This window comes from Monodelphis domestica, chromosome 8, assembly GCF_027887165.1.
Source record: "Monodelphis domestica isolate mMonDom1 chromosome 8, mMonDom1.pri, whole genome shotgun sequence".
In the NCBI taxonomy this organism is placed as follows: Eukaryota; Metazoa; Chordata; class Mammalia; order Didelphimorphia; family Didelphidae; genus Monodelphis; species Monodelphis domestica.
Window position 1 is genome coordinate 21,648,783 of NC_077234.1, and position 15,481 is coordinate 21,664,263.

The 15,481-nt window shown below is 45.0% G+C and overlaps 2 protein-coding genes across 3 annotated transcripts in view; both read right to left on the reverse strand.

Annotated features, from left to right (window-relative positions):
* Nucleotides 1-15,481, reverse strand: part of LOC130455922 (tripartite motif-containing protein 59-like) — a 54,615-nt gene that overhangs the window by 14,802 nt on the left and 24,332 nt on the right. The window contains exon 1 of one of the 2 annotated variants that reach the window (XM_056808254.1): nucleotides 11,818-11,890. The exons of the other annotated variant lie outside the window; for it this stretch is intronic. The gene's annotated coding sequence lies outside the window, so the exon portion shown is untranslated. Of the gene's footprint in view, nucleotides 1-11,817; nucleotides 11,891-15,481 lie in introns of those variants that run through there. 2 annotated transcript variants of the gene reach the window in all.
* Nucleotides 6,617-8,383, reverse strand: LOC103102885 (tripartite motif-containing protein 59-like). The gene has a single exon (XM_056807688.1). It carries the CDS (start codon nucleotides 8,381-8,383, stop codon nucleotides 6,617-6,619), a length of 1,767 nt encoding a protein of 588 aa, XP_056663666.1.

The following is a 15,481-nucleotide window of genomic DNA, read 5'->3' on the forward strand; positions in this document are numbered from 1 at the left end:
TGATATATATTAATTTAAGGTCACCAAGGAATTCAGCTATGTAATTCCTAAATGAAAACTCAAGTCAGCAGTCAACCTTTTATGGAGTTTAATTACAAACAGGAGGAAGAAAGGAATTAGAGAGAGAGAGAGAGAGAGAGAAAGGGGAGAGAAGGGAATAGGGCTTAAATACCCCTTCTGTTTAGGCTGGGCCAAAAGGCTCAAGCCCTTAGATAGCTGGGGCAAAGAAAGGAGATCAGTCCCTATTACTCACGTGACCAAAATGGAGAATGGGGTCTCAGAGGCCCCCACCTCCAGCTTCCTTCAGAGCAAGCTTCTCAGAGCACCTCTCCAACCACCCAGAGCCAAAACTCTCCAAACCCCCCTCAGTCCTCCGACCCCTCTATCTTTAAGGAAACCATCCAAGTTCCCTCCCCTCAGTTCTCACATCTACCAATCACTGTCCATCATTTTCCCTGTGCCAATGGTGTCTCTAGCTTAACCCAGGACTGCCCAGAGGTCTGTGGCTTTGCACATGTCTGTTGGAGGTCATATTCTCAAATAATTAAATCTTGATCTTTTTCCTAAATCCTGTTACCCTGAGTAGGGTAGAGATTGGAATAATTAAATTTTGATCTATGCTACAGCCCTTCCTAAATCCTGTTAGGACTGAGTGGGGTGGAAATTGTATTTTCCAAGACCTGGTTCTGTCATTCCAAGTATCTCCATTATATCAATTCTAAAATCAATCATGACTCAAAGAAATTCCTGTTCTATGCTTAAGCATAGGTCAAAGTCCTTTCCATTGTTCAGCAAAAGGTTTCTGTCCTAAAGTAATCTTAAGAAGGGAAGAGGAGGAACCTCCCATGCCAATGGGGTTCACATTCCAATAGCCAAGACCCACTATCAATAGGAAATTTTTCAAGTATGAAATTTCCCAATGGTGAAATTTCCAACATTTATAAGTCTAAGAAATTTTAAGGTTTACACTGGGTGGCTTAGTGAATAGAGTGTCAGGCTTAGAGATGGGAGGTCCTAGTATATGGGGAGTTGAACAAGGCCTGTTAAAGAATGTGTTTACAAATTTCTCTTGTTTTTCTCTTGCAGCATTGAAGCTGCACAAAATGATGAGTCTGCAGGAGGACCAAAGTCTGCCAGAGAGAGGAGGCTTAAAGACTTTGGGGTGTGTGTGTGTGTGTGTGTGTGTAATTGTTATGTTGTCAAAATTTGTCAAGGGTAGACTGTCTACTTTTCTCTGGCACAAGTGTCAATCCGTTGGACATTGGGGAGTGCCCCCAGAAGCCAATTGCTTTTATTTGGTCAGTGACATCCAGTCTTCACCAAAAAAGGGGGGGAGGTCAATGTGGAATTTAGAAGCCCCCAAGCAAAGTCTCTCTGATGGGTCTTGTAAACATACCAGCTATGAAATTACAGTAATTTGAGGATAAGAGGAAAAGAGAACAAAACCAATGATTTCTAGGCACATTGACAAAAAGCCAGTTAGGGGGCAGTCCCCTTCAGCATGAGTATACATACAAAACAAATGAATTCAAACCCCACATCCCAAAGTACACTCTGGATCTTCTGGTGCAGCTTGTGGTCTGTGGAGGCATCTTCATGGTGTCTTCTCCAAACAGTTCAGTTTCTGGATTCAGAGAGGTCGCATGTTTCTTAACCTAAAATTTCTCTCTCAAGGAATTTAAACTTTGTAATTTAAAATAATTATACATTCCCCCCTGAAGAGGGCAATTGAAAACCACAGGAATCATTTAGGGATGCATGACTGATTTATGAGGTATATGAATCAATTGGCAAATCTATGAACTTGTTAGTAAATTCATCTTTAGTTAAATATATGCAGTGTATAAAAGGAGATTTTGAACCCTAGACTTCATTCCCCAGAAGTCCTTGGTATTTCCCAGAATTCCCTATAGTCTCTCCTGAGTCTCCATGTTGGCAAGATTACAATTGGTATTTAAATGGTAGTAATACCTCCCACACTCTCTTCCTTTGCAATGAGGCAGCAAGTATAGTGGTAAGCTAAGTGTGGGGATTTTAAATAGGCTAATCAGCCATGGGCACATGTTTTTATTTTGTATCCTCTTTATTCCTTGATTTCTAATGATCCTTAATGAACCTCATAAAACATAAAACATTTTTATTATTAGAAATATAATTTAATTTTTACAGCATTCAGGTAATCTTTATAAGGGTGAGGAGACTGTAAAAGGACTAAGCTTTTTTAGGGGAAAAGGTTCTCTGTAACTTCAAGTACCCTAAATCTTGAGGTGCCTCACTCCTTTCACCCTGGTATATTACCTGTAAGGAGAGCATATTCTTATACAGTTTACTTTGGAAAGGGAAACTGCAGTTAAACGATGAGGTCAGAAGCCAGATCACAGAAGGTTTAGAGGAGAAGAGAGTGAGAGGAAAGGCACTAGCATAACAGCTTTCTCAAAGGGAGTTTAGCAGAGAAGAGGAGGACATATAGGTTAGTAGAGATCAGGGTGATAGGATTAAGTGGGGATTTTTTTCAGGGATGAGAGAGATGGATATTTGTCGATAGCTGGAAAAGTCCCAGAAGATAGACAGAAAATTAGAGAGCTGGAATGATAGTGGGGGCAATCTGCTGGAGAAGGGAGGGGATGGGATGCAGGGCACTTGTAGAGTTTTCTGCCCATGAAAAGAGTAATGTGACTTCTTCATCTGAGACAAGAGTGAAAGTGAGAGTGGGAAGAGGTCTGAGTGACTCTAGTGGCTACTCTTCCAGAATCAAAGAATGGTGAAGATGAGGAGAAAAGAGGAAACACTCACCAAATAGCTTCAACCTTTTTTCGTGAGGGTCCAAAGAGGCAGAGAGATGTTGTAAAGAAATTATCTAAACATCCCCATATCAGAAAAAGAAATTGAACAAGCCATCAAAGAACTCCCTAAGAAAAAATCCCCAGGTCCAGATGAATTTACAAATGAATTCTATCAAACATTCAAAGAACAACTAATCTTAATATTATACAAAGTATTTGACAGAATAAGCCAAGGAGTTCTATCAAATTCATTTGACAACACAAATATGGTATTGATCCCAAAGCCAGGCAGGTGAAAAACAGAAAGAAAACTACAAACCAATCTCCTTAATGAATATAGATGCAAAAATCAGGATACTACCAAAAAGACTCCAGTAAGTGATTACAAGGATTATTCACTATGACCAGGTAGAATTCATACCAGGAAAGCAAGGATGATTCAATATTAGGAAAACCATCCACATAATTGACCATATTAAAAAGCAAACCAGGGGTCAGTTGGGTAGCTCAGTGGATCGAGAGCTAGCCCTAGACTTGAGTGGTCCTAGGTTCAAATCTGGCCTCAGACACTTCCAAGTTGTGTGACCCTGGGCAAGTCACTTAACCCCCATTGCCTAGCCCTTACCACTTTTCTGCCTTGGAGCCAATACACAGTATTGACTCCAAAACAGAAGGTAAGGATTTTAAATTAAAAAAATTAAAATAAGCAAACCAACAAAAAACACATGATTATCTCAATAGATGCAGAAAAAGCCTTTGAGAAAATACAACATGCATTCCTATTGGAAACACTAGGAAGTATAGGAATGAGAAGGGTCTTTCTTAAATATAATAAACAGTATATATCTAAAACCATCAGCAAACACCATCTGCAATGGGGACAAACTAGAAGCCTTCTCAATAAGATCAGGAGTGAAACAAGGATGCCCATTATCACCCCTATTATTTATTTAACATTGTACTAGAAACACTAGCAGTAGAAATTAAAGAAATTGAAGGTATTAAAATAGGCAATGAGAAGGCCAAGCTATCACTCTTGATGGTCTACTTAAAGAATCCTAGAGAATCAACCAAAAACCTAGTCGAAATAAACAACTTTAGCAAAGTTGCAGGATACAAAATAAACCCGCATAAATCATCAGCATTTCTATACATCTCCAACCCATTTCAGCAGCAAGAATTTGAAAGAGAAATTCCATTTAAAACCACCCTAAACAATATAAAATACTTAGGAATCTATGTGCTGAGACAAATACAAGAACTATATATAAAAACACAAAATATAAAATCAATAATTTTGATTACATAAAATTAAAGTTTTTGTATAAACAAAACTAATGCATCCAAAATTAGAAGGGAAGCAACCAACTGGGAAACAACACAATCTTCACAACAAAAACCTCTGACAAAGGTCTAATTACTCTAATTTATAAAAAGCTAAACCAATTGTACAAAAAAATCAAGGCCATTCTCTAGTTGAAGAATGGGCAAGGGACATGAATAAACAATTCAGTTAAAAAAATCAAAACTATTAACCAGTACATGAAAAAGTGTTCTAAGTCTCTTATAATCAGAGAGGTGCAAATCAAAACAACTCTGAGGTATCACCTCACATCTAGCAGATTGGCTAACATGACAGCAGCAGAAAGTAATGAATGCTGGAGGGGATGTGGCAAAGTAGGGACACTAATGCTTTGCTGGTGGAGTTGTGAATTGATCCAACCATTCTGGAGGGCAATTTGGAACTATGCCCAAAGGGCGCTAATAGACTGTCTGCCCTTTGATCCAGCCATAGCACTGCTGGGTTTGTACCCCAAAGAGATAATAAGGAAAAAGACTTGTACAAGAATATTTATAGCTGCGCTCTTTGTGGTGGCAAAAAAATTGGAAAATGAAGGGATGCCCTCCAACTGGGGAATGGCTGAACAAATTGTGGTATATGTTGTTGGTGGAATACTATTGTGCTCAAAGGAATAATAAAGTGGAGGAGTTCCATGGGGACTGGAACAAGCTCCAGGAATTGATGCAAAGTTTGAAGAGCAAAACCACTGTACAGAGACTGATACACTGTGGTACAATTGAATGGAATGGAATGGACTTCTCCATTAGTGGCAATGCAGTGATCCTGAACAACTTGGAGGAATCTAGGAGAAAAGCCACTATCCACATTCAGAGGAAACACTGGGAGTAAAAACACCAAAGAAAAACAACTGTATGATTACATGGTTTGAAGGGATATGTGCTGAGGGCCATTAGTCCAGGACCCCTTGACAGAGTCACGCGTGGTAGCTGGGGAGACCACAGAGAGGTCCTTGGTAAGATGTGATTGACCACTCTATCCCCTTTACCTGACCTCCTTCATCAATGACCCTTACCTATGAATTGGCATGATTATTATTCCCCCTAGTCTCAAAAAGAAATAATGCAAGAGCAAAACACCTGTACCATAATTCTCTAAAACATCACCAAAAGATCAGACCCTTAAACTGTAAAGATTAAATTTTAGGGAATATGGGGAGACTGAGGCATCTGAGGCAGGTAGAAATTAGTTTCTCTCTGCAAGGAGTATTATATTTTTTAGAGGTTTATTAAAGGCTAAAGATTAAAGAAGTATAGTAAGAAACATGTGCCTAGGCCAGAGGCCTAGACAAAATAACCTCACATCACACAAGAGAAGAGCCTGCTCCAAAACGGAGCAAAAAGAGTCCAAAAAGAGCCAAGAGCGCCCTCTCCAAAAGCCTTTGAATCAGCTTAAATCCCTTCTCTATCTCGGCCCAGGTGAGATTACAAGGCATTCTGGGGAAGTGGAGCAAAGGCTCGTGGGGATTGTAGTCCTGTATTCGAGTCTATTTTTTACAAAACCCAATCCCAAAAAGACTATCATGGGTTAACTTTTACTTAGGTATATAATTCCCAGCAAAACCACAGCTACAGACCAAGCCCCAAAACTTCCCCACTCACAGAAGCCTACTCTCATGAAGTCAACAGAAAACCCGAGAGGCCCAAGTGATAAGGGCAAATACATCAAGCTTCAGTATGCCTCAGTGCCTCAAGAACTTCCTAGAAGCCACTTTCCATTTTATTAAAAGCAATACGTAATTTTCCTTGATTGTTTGTAAGCTCAAAACTTCTTCCTCCTCGTCTCCCAAAAAGGCAGTGCATGACTGTAATTTGATATGCTCTTCTCTTATTTCTGTCATTCTATCATCGTGAAGTGAATTCTTCATCAATTGCCTCATCCAAGGCAGAGAGTAAAGCATTTTTCTTCAGGTCCAAGATACCATTAAGCTCCTTAAAATACTGGAGGACGGTTTCTTTATCACTTTGGACAATTTGCTCTACATGGAATTTCTGCTCCTCTAACTTTTAATGAGCAGAGAGACATCTCCCAAGGGACCTTTGGTTTCCAATTGTTTAGATCTAGTTTCAGGGGCTCCTCCTTTTGTGTGTCATGTAGGCACTGAGAAGGTCTACAAGGTTAACAAAAATGTTCAACATCCACATCCCTGAAATAACTGTCAGTATTAAAGTGCTGAAAATCTTTGTAAAGTCCTCCTCCTTCCCCGGCCCCGGCCCCGTCCTCATCCTCTTCCTCTTCCTCTTCAAAGTCCTCCTCTGGATTTCCCTGGATATCCTTGATCTTTTGTTCTTCCAAATGAACTGTTTGTTTTTGTCTAATTCAGTAAAAAAAGTTTGGTAGTTCAATGGATATGGCACTAAATAAGTAGTATTTGGGTAGGATTGTCATTTTTATTAGGTAGCTTGTCCCACTCATGAACAACCAATGTTTTTCCAATTGTTTAAATCTCATTTTGGGAGCTCCTCCTTTTCTTTCATGTAGGCACTGAGAAAGTCCACAAGGTTAACAAAAACATCCATATCCCTGAAATAACTGTCAGCATTAAAGTGCTGAAAATCTTTGAGTCCTCGTCCAGGTTCTCGTCCTCTTCCTCCCCCGGGTCCTCTTCCGAGTCCTCGTCCGAGTCCGAGTCCAGGTCCTCGTCCTCCCCCGAGTCCTCGTCCGAGTCCTCACCCTCGTCCTCCCCCGAGTCCTCCGAGTCCGAGTCCGAGTCCTCGTCCAAGTCCTCCCCCGAGTCCTCCCCCTTGTCCGAGTCCTCCCCCTTGTCCGAGTCCTCCCCCTTGTCCGAGTCCTCCCCCTTGTCCGAGTCCTCCCCCTTGTCCGAGTCCTCCCCCTTGTCCGAGTCCTCCCCCTTGTCCGAGTCCTCCCCCGAGTCCTCGTCCTCCCCCTCCAGGGCTTCCTCGTCCTCCCCCTCCAGGGCTTCCTCGTCCTCCTCCTCCAGGGCTTCCTCGTCCTCCTCCTCCAGGGCTTCCTCGTCCTCCTCCTCCAGGGCTTCCTCGTCCTCCTCCTCCAGGGCTTCCTCTTCCTCCTCCTCCTCCAGGGCTTCCTCTTCCTCCTCCTCCTCCAGGGCTTCCTCTTCCTCCTCCTCCTCCAGGGCTTCCTCTTCCTCCTCCTCCTCCAGGGCTTCCTCTTCCTCCTCCTCCTCCAGGGCTTCCTCTTCCTCCTCCTCCTCCAGGGCTTCCTCTTCCTCCTCCTCCTCCAGGGCTTCCTCTGCCTCCTCCACATCCTCCTCCAAGGCCTCCTCTGCCTCCTCCAAGTCCTCCTCCACCAAGGCCTCCTCTTCCTCAGGGATGCATTGTATCCTTTGGACAGAGAGCTTTATTTTTGGAACCTCAAGTTTTTTTATTTCACTGATTTCAGTTCTGGCCCATTCTTCATTCAGGATGGAGCCGATGCGGGGACAAATCTCATGGGGACAAATCTCAAGAGGCTGAACACTGGGCACCTTTTTTTGTTTCAGTGCCTGTGCCCACTGACGAACACTATGGAATTTTTCCAGGAACTTAAGTGGTGACTCCTCGTCTCCCAAAAAGGCAGTGCATGACTGTAATTTGATATACTCTTCTCTTATTTCTTTCATTCTATCAATTTGTGGAGTGTATTCTTTATCAATCTCCCTCCTAGTGTCATCCAAGGAAGAGAGTAAAGCATTTTTTTTCAGGTCCAAGATACCATTAAGCTCCTTAAAATACTGGAGGACGGTTTCTTTATCACTTTGGATAATTTGCTCCACATGGGATTTCTGCTCCTCTAACTTTTCAATGAGCAGAGAGACATCTCCCAAGGGACCTTCAGTCAACTGTTTGAAGAGTTTCAGGGGCTCCTCCTTTTCTTTCTTGTAGGCACTCTGAAGGTCTTCGATGGGATGTCCTTGGTGCTGGCCGATGGTAAGGCAGTGGCCACACACCGGCTGGCGGTCCTGCAGGCAGTACATGTTGAGTGGCTGGCTGAAGTGCTCAGGGCATGTGATGCCATCTGGGTGATCTTCCTTCTTGCATTTTTCAATAATAGCCCTCAGGGCAAAGTTGATGGGCAAAGAGTCAATGCCACGGGGAGGGAATTCAACTAAATACCTGCAAGTAGGACAAGTCATGATACTCTGCCTGAAGACATTCTCGGATACCTGAAGAACATTTTCCAGACATTTTCTGCAAAACGTATGGGAGCATGGCAGGACTCGAGGATCCTCAAATATGCTATAACAAATGGGGCACATAAGTTCTTCCTCAAACTTAAGCATTTCCTGTAAAGGAAAAAAAGTGCTTTATTGAGTCATTTGCAAATACTGATTTTTAAACAGTTTCTAGTTGCTAATAAGAGACCCAGAATTTACTAAGCACCAAATGCCTGTAATTAATGAGAAACAGATCACGACCACCTAAAATAAACTGGAGACTCCAGAATAGGTGATACTGCCAGAGTCAGAACTGAAGTGCATTTAAAAGACTCCCAATTACATTTAAAAACATTTTTATTCTCCTGCATAGCCAAGACTCCTGGAGTTTGTGTGTATTTTAAGTTGAAGTCAGTAGGAATTACTGGGCATTTTCTAAGTGCCAGACACAGGAAGCACAAAGCCTGACCATTCATTGTGCCCTCAAGTGCTAGGAGCCATCAGTCCAGGAAGCCTTGACAGACTCACTCGTGGTAGCTGGGGAGACCAGAGTGGTCCTTGGAGACATGACTGCCCACTCTATCCCCCTTGCATGACTCCTTTCATCAATGCCCCTTACCTGTGAATTGACATGATTATTCCCTAGTCTCAAGAAATAATGCAAGAGCAAAACACATGTACCCTCATTTCCCAAAACATCACCAAGATCAGACACTCAAACCCAATCCCAAAATACTATCATGGGTTAACGTAGTTCCAGGTACATAATTCCCAGCAAAACCACAGCTATAGGCCAAGCCCAAAACTTTCTCATGAAGCCGGCACACAAATTAATCATAGAGGCCCATACAATAGGTACAGGTATAGTACAGGTACACGGAAGCTTCAATATGCCTCAGTGACTCAATTACACAAATCGGTAACTCCCTAGACACCACTAGTCTGAATTTGAATTCTGTTCCCAGACCCCTCAACCTCAATGATATGACTGTTGAATTGTCTAAGAACTGCTGATTATTCCATTTTATTAAAAGCAATACCTAATTTTTCTTGATAAGAGCTGGGGCTGAACCCTGACCAGGGCACTCAAGGAACTAATAATGGAACATGCCAACAACCAGATCTATAGAATGGATGGAGCCTGATCCATCAACAAAGGGAAAAGCATTAGCAGAAGCCTGTAAAGGCCACTCACAGAAAAGGGGGTTTCAACAGGGCCTTGATGGAAGTGAGGGACTCCCCAGGAGATTGAATCCAAGGAGGCTAAGTAGAGGCTAATGATGGGCAGCCAGAGTCTGCCTAGCTGTATGACCCTGGGCCAGTCACTTAAAACCCTGTTCCTTGCCCTGTTGCTCTTCTAAGACAGAACTGAAGAGATTCCATAAAAAAGGGAAGCTAATGGCAGTGATTTCTTCCAAATTCGGTGAAAGATATTATTGGCTTAACTTTCAGAGCCAATTGGCAAACAGCTTGTCCTCAAATTGGAAGCATCCCTGTAAGAGTTTCTAATGTATCACCTGTTCTTTGTAGTAAATGAGATTGCGGAGCGTGGCCTGTGTTTTCTGTCTATGGAATCTAGAAACCCCAAACCTGACAGGCTACCTGATGCCTATTGGGGGTTCCAGATCCCACTAGGCACAGGTTCTGGGGTTCTAGATTCCATGTTGGCAGAACCCACCTCTAAGAGCTGTCAAAGCCCTGTGAAGTCATCAGCCAATCACTGAGCAACACCAAACCAGCATGCAGGTATTTGGCTGGAATCCCTTTTCCAAGGGCAGATCAGAACAGACTAGCCTGTTCTGAGTCTTGGCCAAGACTCCTGTTCCAAGGAGAGCTTCTTTGTAAAATGGAATCACTCTGGGGCTTTGCAGCCTTCATCCATCAAAAGTTAACTTTTATAGCCTCCAGGAGGACAGTACAGGTGGCCCCAGGCCCAGTGGTCAGCTTCCACCAGGCTGGGACACATGTGGATGTAGAACCAACAAGGCACCCTTCGGGCTAGAGGAGCAAATCTGCATCCCAACTGCCTTGCCAACTGAAGAGCTGCTACCGGAAAGTCCTTCCAGACGCTCCTGTTCGACATTATTTCCTCCCCAAAGCACGGGCGCCTCTCATGGCCAAAGCCAAGGGTTCAGCGGCCATCCTGAGCCCATGGTCTCCCAGGTCTGGCCACCCGGGGTATTCCCCCCCCCCCCCCAGAGCCTCTCAGCCGGACCCTTCAGAATGGCAGGGAAGGACGCTAAGGCTTTGGGAAACAGACAATAGAGCCCCGGGAGTCCCAGCCCGGTCTGAAGCTGGTGGGCACACGGTGTGGGGTCGGGATGTCCCTCCACAACTAGTCCTGCTGGCCTCCCCCAGAGGGGCCTCAGATCACTGGGGAAAGTACCGAGCCAGAGTGAGGCACAAGTGGGCGGGGGTCACGGTATTGGGATCCCCAGCGCAAGGGGAAGGGGGAGGGGGTGAGTAAAGGAACACAAAAGAGGTCAAACCTCAGCCTACGGAAAGGACGCCGAGTGGGGGAAAGTGAGGTAGGGGGCGCCTGGGAGGAGCTACCAAGTCACCGCGAGGATGGCGTCAAGGCGAGGGCGCAACAAGGGTTTGGTTTGGTTTGGAAGTCCAGGCCCCTCCCTCCCGCAGGACCCAGCGCCCTTCCACCCCCTCTCCCCCCCCCCCCCCAAAGGGAATCGGTGGAACTTTTCTTTCCAGGGAAGACAGACAAGACGCTGGCCACGGGGATCCAGCCCGCTCCGCACCCCAGAATCCGTCCTCGACCCCAGCTTCAATACCGATCGGTCCCCAGCCTGGAGACGGGGAGCAGCGCAGTAAAGGACTGAATTTTGGCGGCTCCCCAGAGCAGGAGGCGAAGCCCGAAACACTTTCCACCTCTGCATAGTCGTCCCCGCCCCCTCTCCCGCCGCCCCCTCCCAAGCGGCGCCTCTTTAGAAAGTTAATGACCGTCTGCATCTGGAATGGGCCGCAGCAGCACCAAGCGCAGGCTCCGAGGTGATGGCGGCAGCGGCGAGGACTGCGCGGGAAGGACCGGCTCCATTTCCTGGCTCAGAAGCGAATTGGGTGTCTCCGGAGATGAACCCCCGAGTGTCTCAGACTAAGACACGCGGACTGGCACTTTGAGGAAAGCTGTCTGCCGAGAAATCGCTCTGGAGGCTTCGCTCCAGGCTCTCCCTGACCTGTTCTCGACTCCGGAATTCCAAGCTGACTGGCAGGGGGTCGAGGCTCTCCCAGCCTCGGGGCCAACACCTTGGTGGGCGGATGCGCCAGGTCACCTCCTACCTACTTGATACCGTGCGGGGAATGGGCCGATTTATCCCAAAGATCGCACTGGATGCTGTAAGAACAGGGTCTCCAGGAAGTCAGTGTAGAAAGAGTGAAGGAAGAAACTCGGAGGGCGGCTAGGCAGGAAGTCATTTACTCCCGGTCCAGCTCAGTCCGGCGGGGACTTTAGTCCTCAGGCCTCGCCTGCAGGCCACCGGCCTGGGCCAGTCCCTCCTGAGGCTAGTCTTTTCAGAAACCCAACAGCTAAGAGCCAACCTTTCACTCACCGCAGCGGCAGTTCAAAGAGATACCAGAAGAGCCTCCCCAGTAACAGGGTCTCCGGGTCAGTCAGCACGTTCTCCACTAGCTCCACTCCAAGAACAGGAACTCTGGATAGAACTGAAGTCAGGAAGCTGTCATTGCCCTTTAAATACACTCTCTTTGGAGTCCCCTCCTGTGCCCTCCCCCAGTTCCCCTCTGATTGGTCACCACTAGAGTGCCGGTGGCTCACGGATCTCCCACCAAAGGATTGAGTGGGATGTGGACACTTTGGATGATTAGATCTACAGATGGGCGGGGCTGACAATTTACTCATTTTCCCAATCCGGGCAGAGTTCCATTGAATCTTCACAATACCCTTCCCACTCCTCCCTTGTTAATCCCTAATAATTTATCAGTTCAGCTAGAGCTAGCTAGGTCTGGGTCAGTTACTGGAGCGATCAAAGGTTGGGGGGATCATAGCTCTCCCCAAAAGAGGGTTAACCTGTGGATCCCAGTGATCCAAACTGCCTAATCCAAGGAACAGCATCTCTCCTCGGAGGAGGTACAAACCCAGGGCTTTGAAGAGAACTGGCACTTGGTGTTCCTGAGGAGACCAGAGGCAGGAGATTTCATCTAGCCTCTGAAGAAGAAATTGGGGGGACAGGAGGTCATCCTACTGGGGCTTTCCCTTCCACCTCTTGTCCTCTACCTCACAGAATCATTCTCTCAAGAGACATATCCCTCAGGGAGACAAGACTGGGTTACTTTCCCCAAAGGGAAAAGAGGGGAAGATCCATCTCCTCCCTCTCTCCATTCTCTCTTTCCCTCCATTTCCTCTGGGTGTATGGGTGTTCCCTGTTTGGCCATACATTACATCTGTGAACCTGCTTCTCTCAAGGAATCTCTAAGGAAAAAGATTTGTACAAGAATATTCATAGCTGTGCAGTTTGTGGTGGCAGAAAACTGGAAAATGAGGGGCTGCCCTTCGATTGGGGAATGGCTGAACACATTGTGCTATATGTTGCTGATGGAATACTCTTGTGCTCAAAGGAACAATAAAGTGGAGGGATTCCATGTGAACTGGAAAGACCTCCAGGAAGTGATGCAGAGTGAGAGGAGCAGAACCAGGAGAACATTGTACACAGAGACTGATGCATTGTAGCAGGATCAGAGAAAGAAGGCTCTCTACAGCCATAGGAAGAACTGTGGGAAAAGAAACCCAGAAGATAAACAACCACTTGATCACATGGATAGGTGGGGCTAAGACTGGGAAAGTGGACTCTAAAAGATCACCCTAGTGCAAATACTAATAATAAGGAAGTGGGTCTTGATGGATGGCACATGTTAAACCCACTAGAATTGTGCATCCTATATGGGAGGGGATGGGGAGAGGGGAGGGAAGGAACATGAATCTTGTAACCATGGAAAATTATTCTAAATCATCTAATGAAATAAAGTAAAATTTAAAAAAAGAAATCTCTTTACTACCTTTCTTTCACCTGCAAACACAACCCTAGACTCAGAAGGAGATTGCATTAGACTCCCTCATCTGAGCCAGGCTGCCTATTTCTTCTGGGTCTCCCCCTTGACTCCTTTGGATTTGTTTGAGATTTAAATTGAGAGATTAACTCAGAAATTGTCAACATGGAATCTAGGAATCCCAAACTTGTGGCCCAGTGGGATCTGATGGACCCCAAGTTTCAGGACTAGCTTATAGGTTGGAGACCCCAAAGTTTGTCCTTGTTCCCTCTTCCCATGGGAATCTACCCTGAAGGGAATCCCAGGCTGGCAGTTTCAGACTGAGTGGGGGATGACAATCCTAGTTGGGTGAGTCTAAGCATATGCTAAGGATCTTTAGTATCCATGGTAAGCAGCCCCTTCTCTTACACCCAGCCTCTAGCTATGATTCCTTTCCCAAGCTTGATTGTATCCTGTCCCTGTAGTTTGAACTCTCCCATTTTCTTTGTAACTATAGTGATGCCAATCATCTTTCCCTGCCCTTGGATTCCCCAAATGGTATAGAGGTTCCCCAAATGCTTTTGTTCCTTGGATCCTCCTCTAGTGTAGTGTGTGAAGCTTAAAATTTCTCAGATTGTGAATCTTAAAAATTCTCAGACCCTACTTCAGAACACTTGGTTAAGACCATTCCCCATTTTAAACAATGAAGGGACTTAGTCAGAAATGTGAGAACTCCACTCCACCCATACTTAAGCATACTTTAGGGGAAGATAAAGTTGTAAACTCTTTACTGAACAATGAAAAGTACTTACCTCATACTTATAGTGAAGCAAAAGCCTTAAGCTAAGTCTATTTTTAGGAAGGTGCTAAGTACCTATGAAGGTCAGATAACTTGCAAACTTAACAAAAGAGGTGTGAAGTTTTAGTTTACTTAGGTGTGAATTACTCAAAAGTTTAGTCTTCTCACGTGTGAATTAAGAATGGTCAGTCCTGTGAAAAAGTCTACTGTGATTGGTAGATAGATGTGAGAACTTAGGGGAGGTGACATAGGAGGTCAGAAGCTGAGAACAGAGGACGCTCTCTCTAAACTCTCTCTGAGGATGAACTCTCTGAGAGAGGCAGCTTGCCAAAGCTGATGGAAGGGCTCCATGGCTGAACGTAGTTGAGCTGAGGAGCTGAACTGGTGGGTCTCTCTGAACACTAGAATCTTGCTTGGGACAAATCTTGTGGTGAGTGGATTAAAAACTGACTGATCTCTCTCTTAGGGCTTAAGCCTGGGCTGGCCCTTTTCTTATTATTTCCTCTTATTCTCTCTCTCTCCCTTTCACTAATTCCTTAATTTTTATTAATTAAAATCTCTATAAAACCCAGCTGACTTGGGTATATTTCATATTTGGGAATTTTTCCCTGGCGACCACTTTATATTTGATTTAACTCAAGATGATGTTTTGAAACCATATTTCTGCTGTCACAATTTAAGGCAACCACTCTTTTATCTGTAACAGTATATGCCAAACACTATTTTAAATGTTACAAGTGGCACTCTTATACCCTGGAAAGAATTAAATACTGGACTTTTCCCTATCCTGATGAAAGAGTTGGTTTTTCTGACTATTTAATAGTTCTGTGTTATTTCCAAGTTAACAAAATAAAGGACAAGAAGCTGGAAAGAAGGCAGAGTGCTTTGGGACTCCACTCAACCTTCCAGATCTGGCTGTTTGGGGTTTAGCTTCAGGGTATCCTTTCCTTTTCCCTTCTCTACCTTCCATCCCCCTTTCCAAATAAAGTCTTAGTTTCAGTCAGATTTGGGGGTTGGTTTGCTTTCTTTCAAAGAAAGGTTGGGTGCTTAGGAACAGGATTCAAGGGTGAATCCTGTCTCATTTGTGGCAGCAAACCTGATCTGCCAGGATCATCCACAGAAGAGGGCTTGATTCCAACCCTCTCTGCCCCGGACAACTGATCAGGGATGTGATGAACATGTTCCCTGTGTTTGGGCTTACATTGGGGCTCCAGGGGTGTAAGTTACTAACATTATCAATTGAGAAGAGCCATAGAAAGTGACTTTCTGTCTCTCCAGGTTGCCTCAAGCTCTGGTGTCAGCTACCCCCAAGGAGGGCAAGCTCTTGCCATCTTTCCTTTCCCCCTTTCAGCTCACTCCTCAGCATCCATATTCCCATAACCTCATTTCCCCCATACTGTTTCATTGGAGTTTACATCTTCCAGTGAGACAAA

Bases quoted from the DNA above. Each gene is read 5' to 3' on its own strand.
- LOC103102885 (XM_056807688.1), bottom strand. From the start codon at position 8,383: ATGCTTAAGTTTGAGGAAGAACTTATGTGCCCCATTTGTTATAGCATA.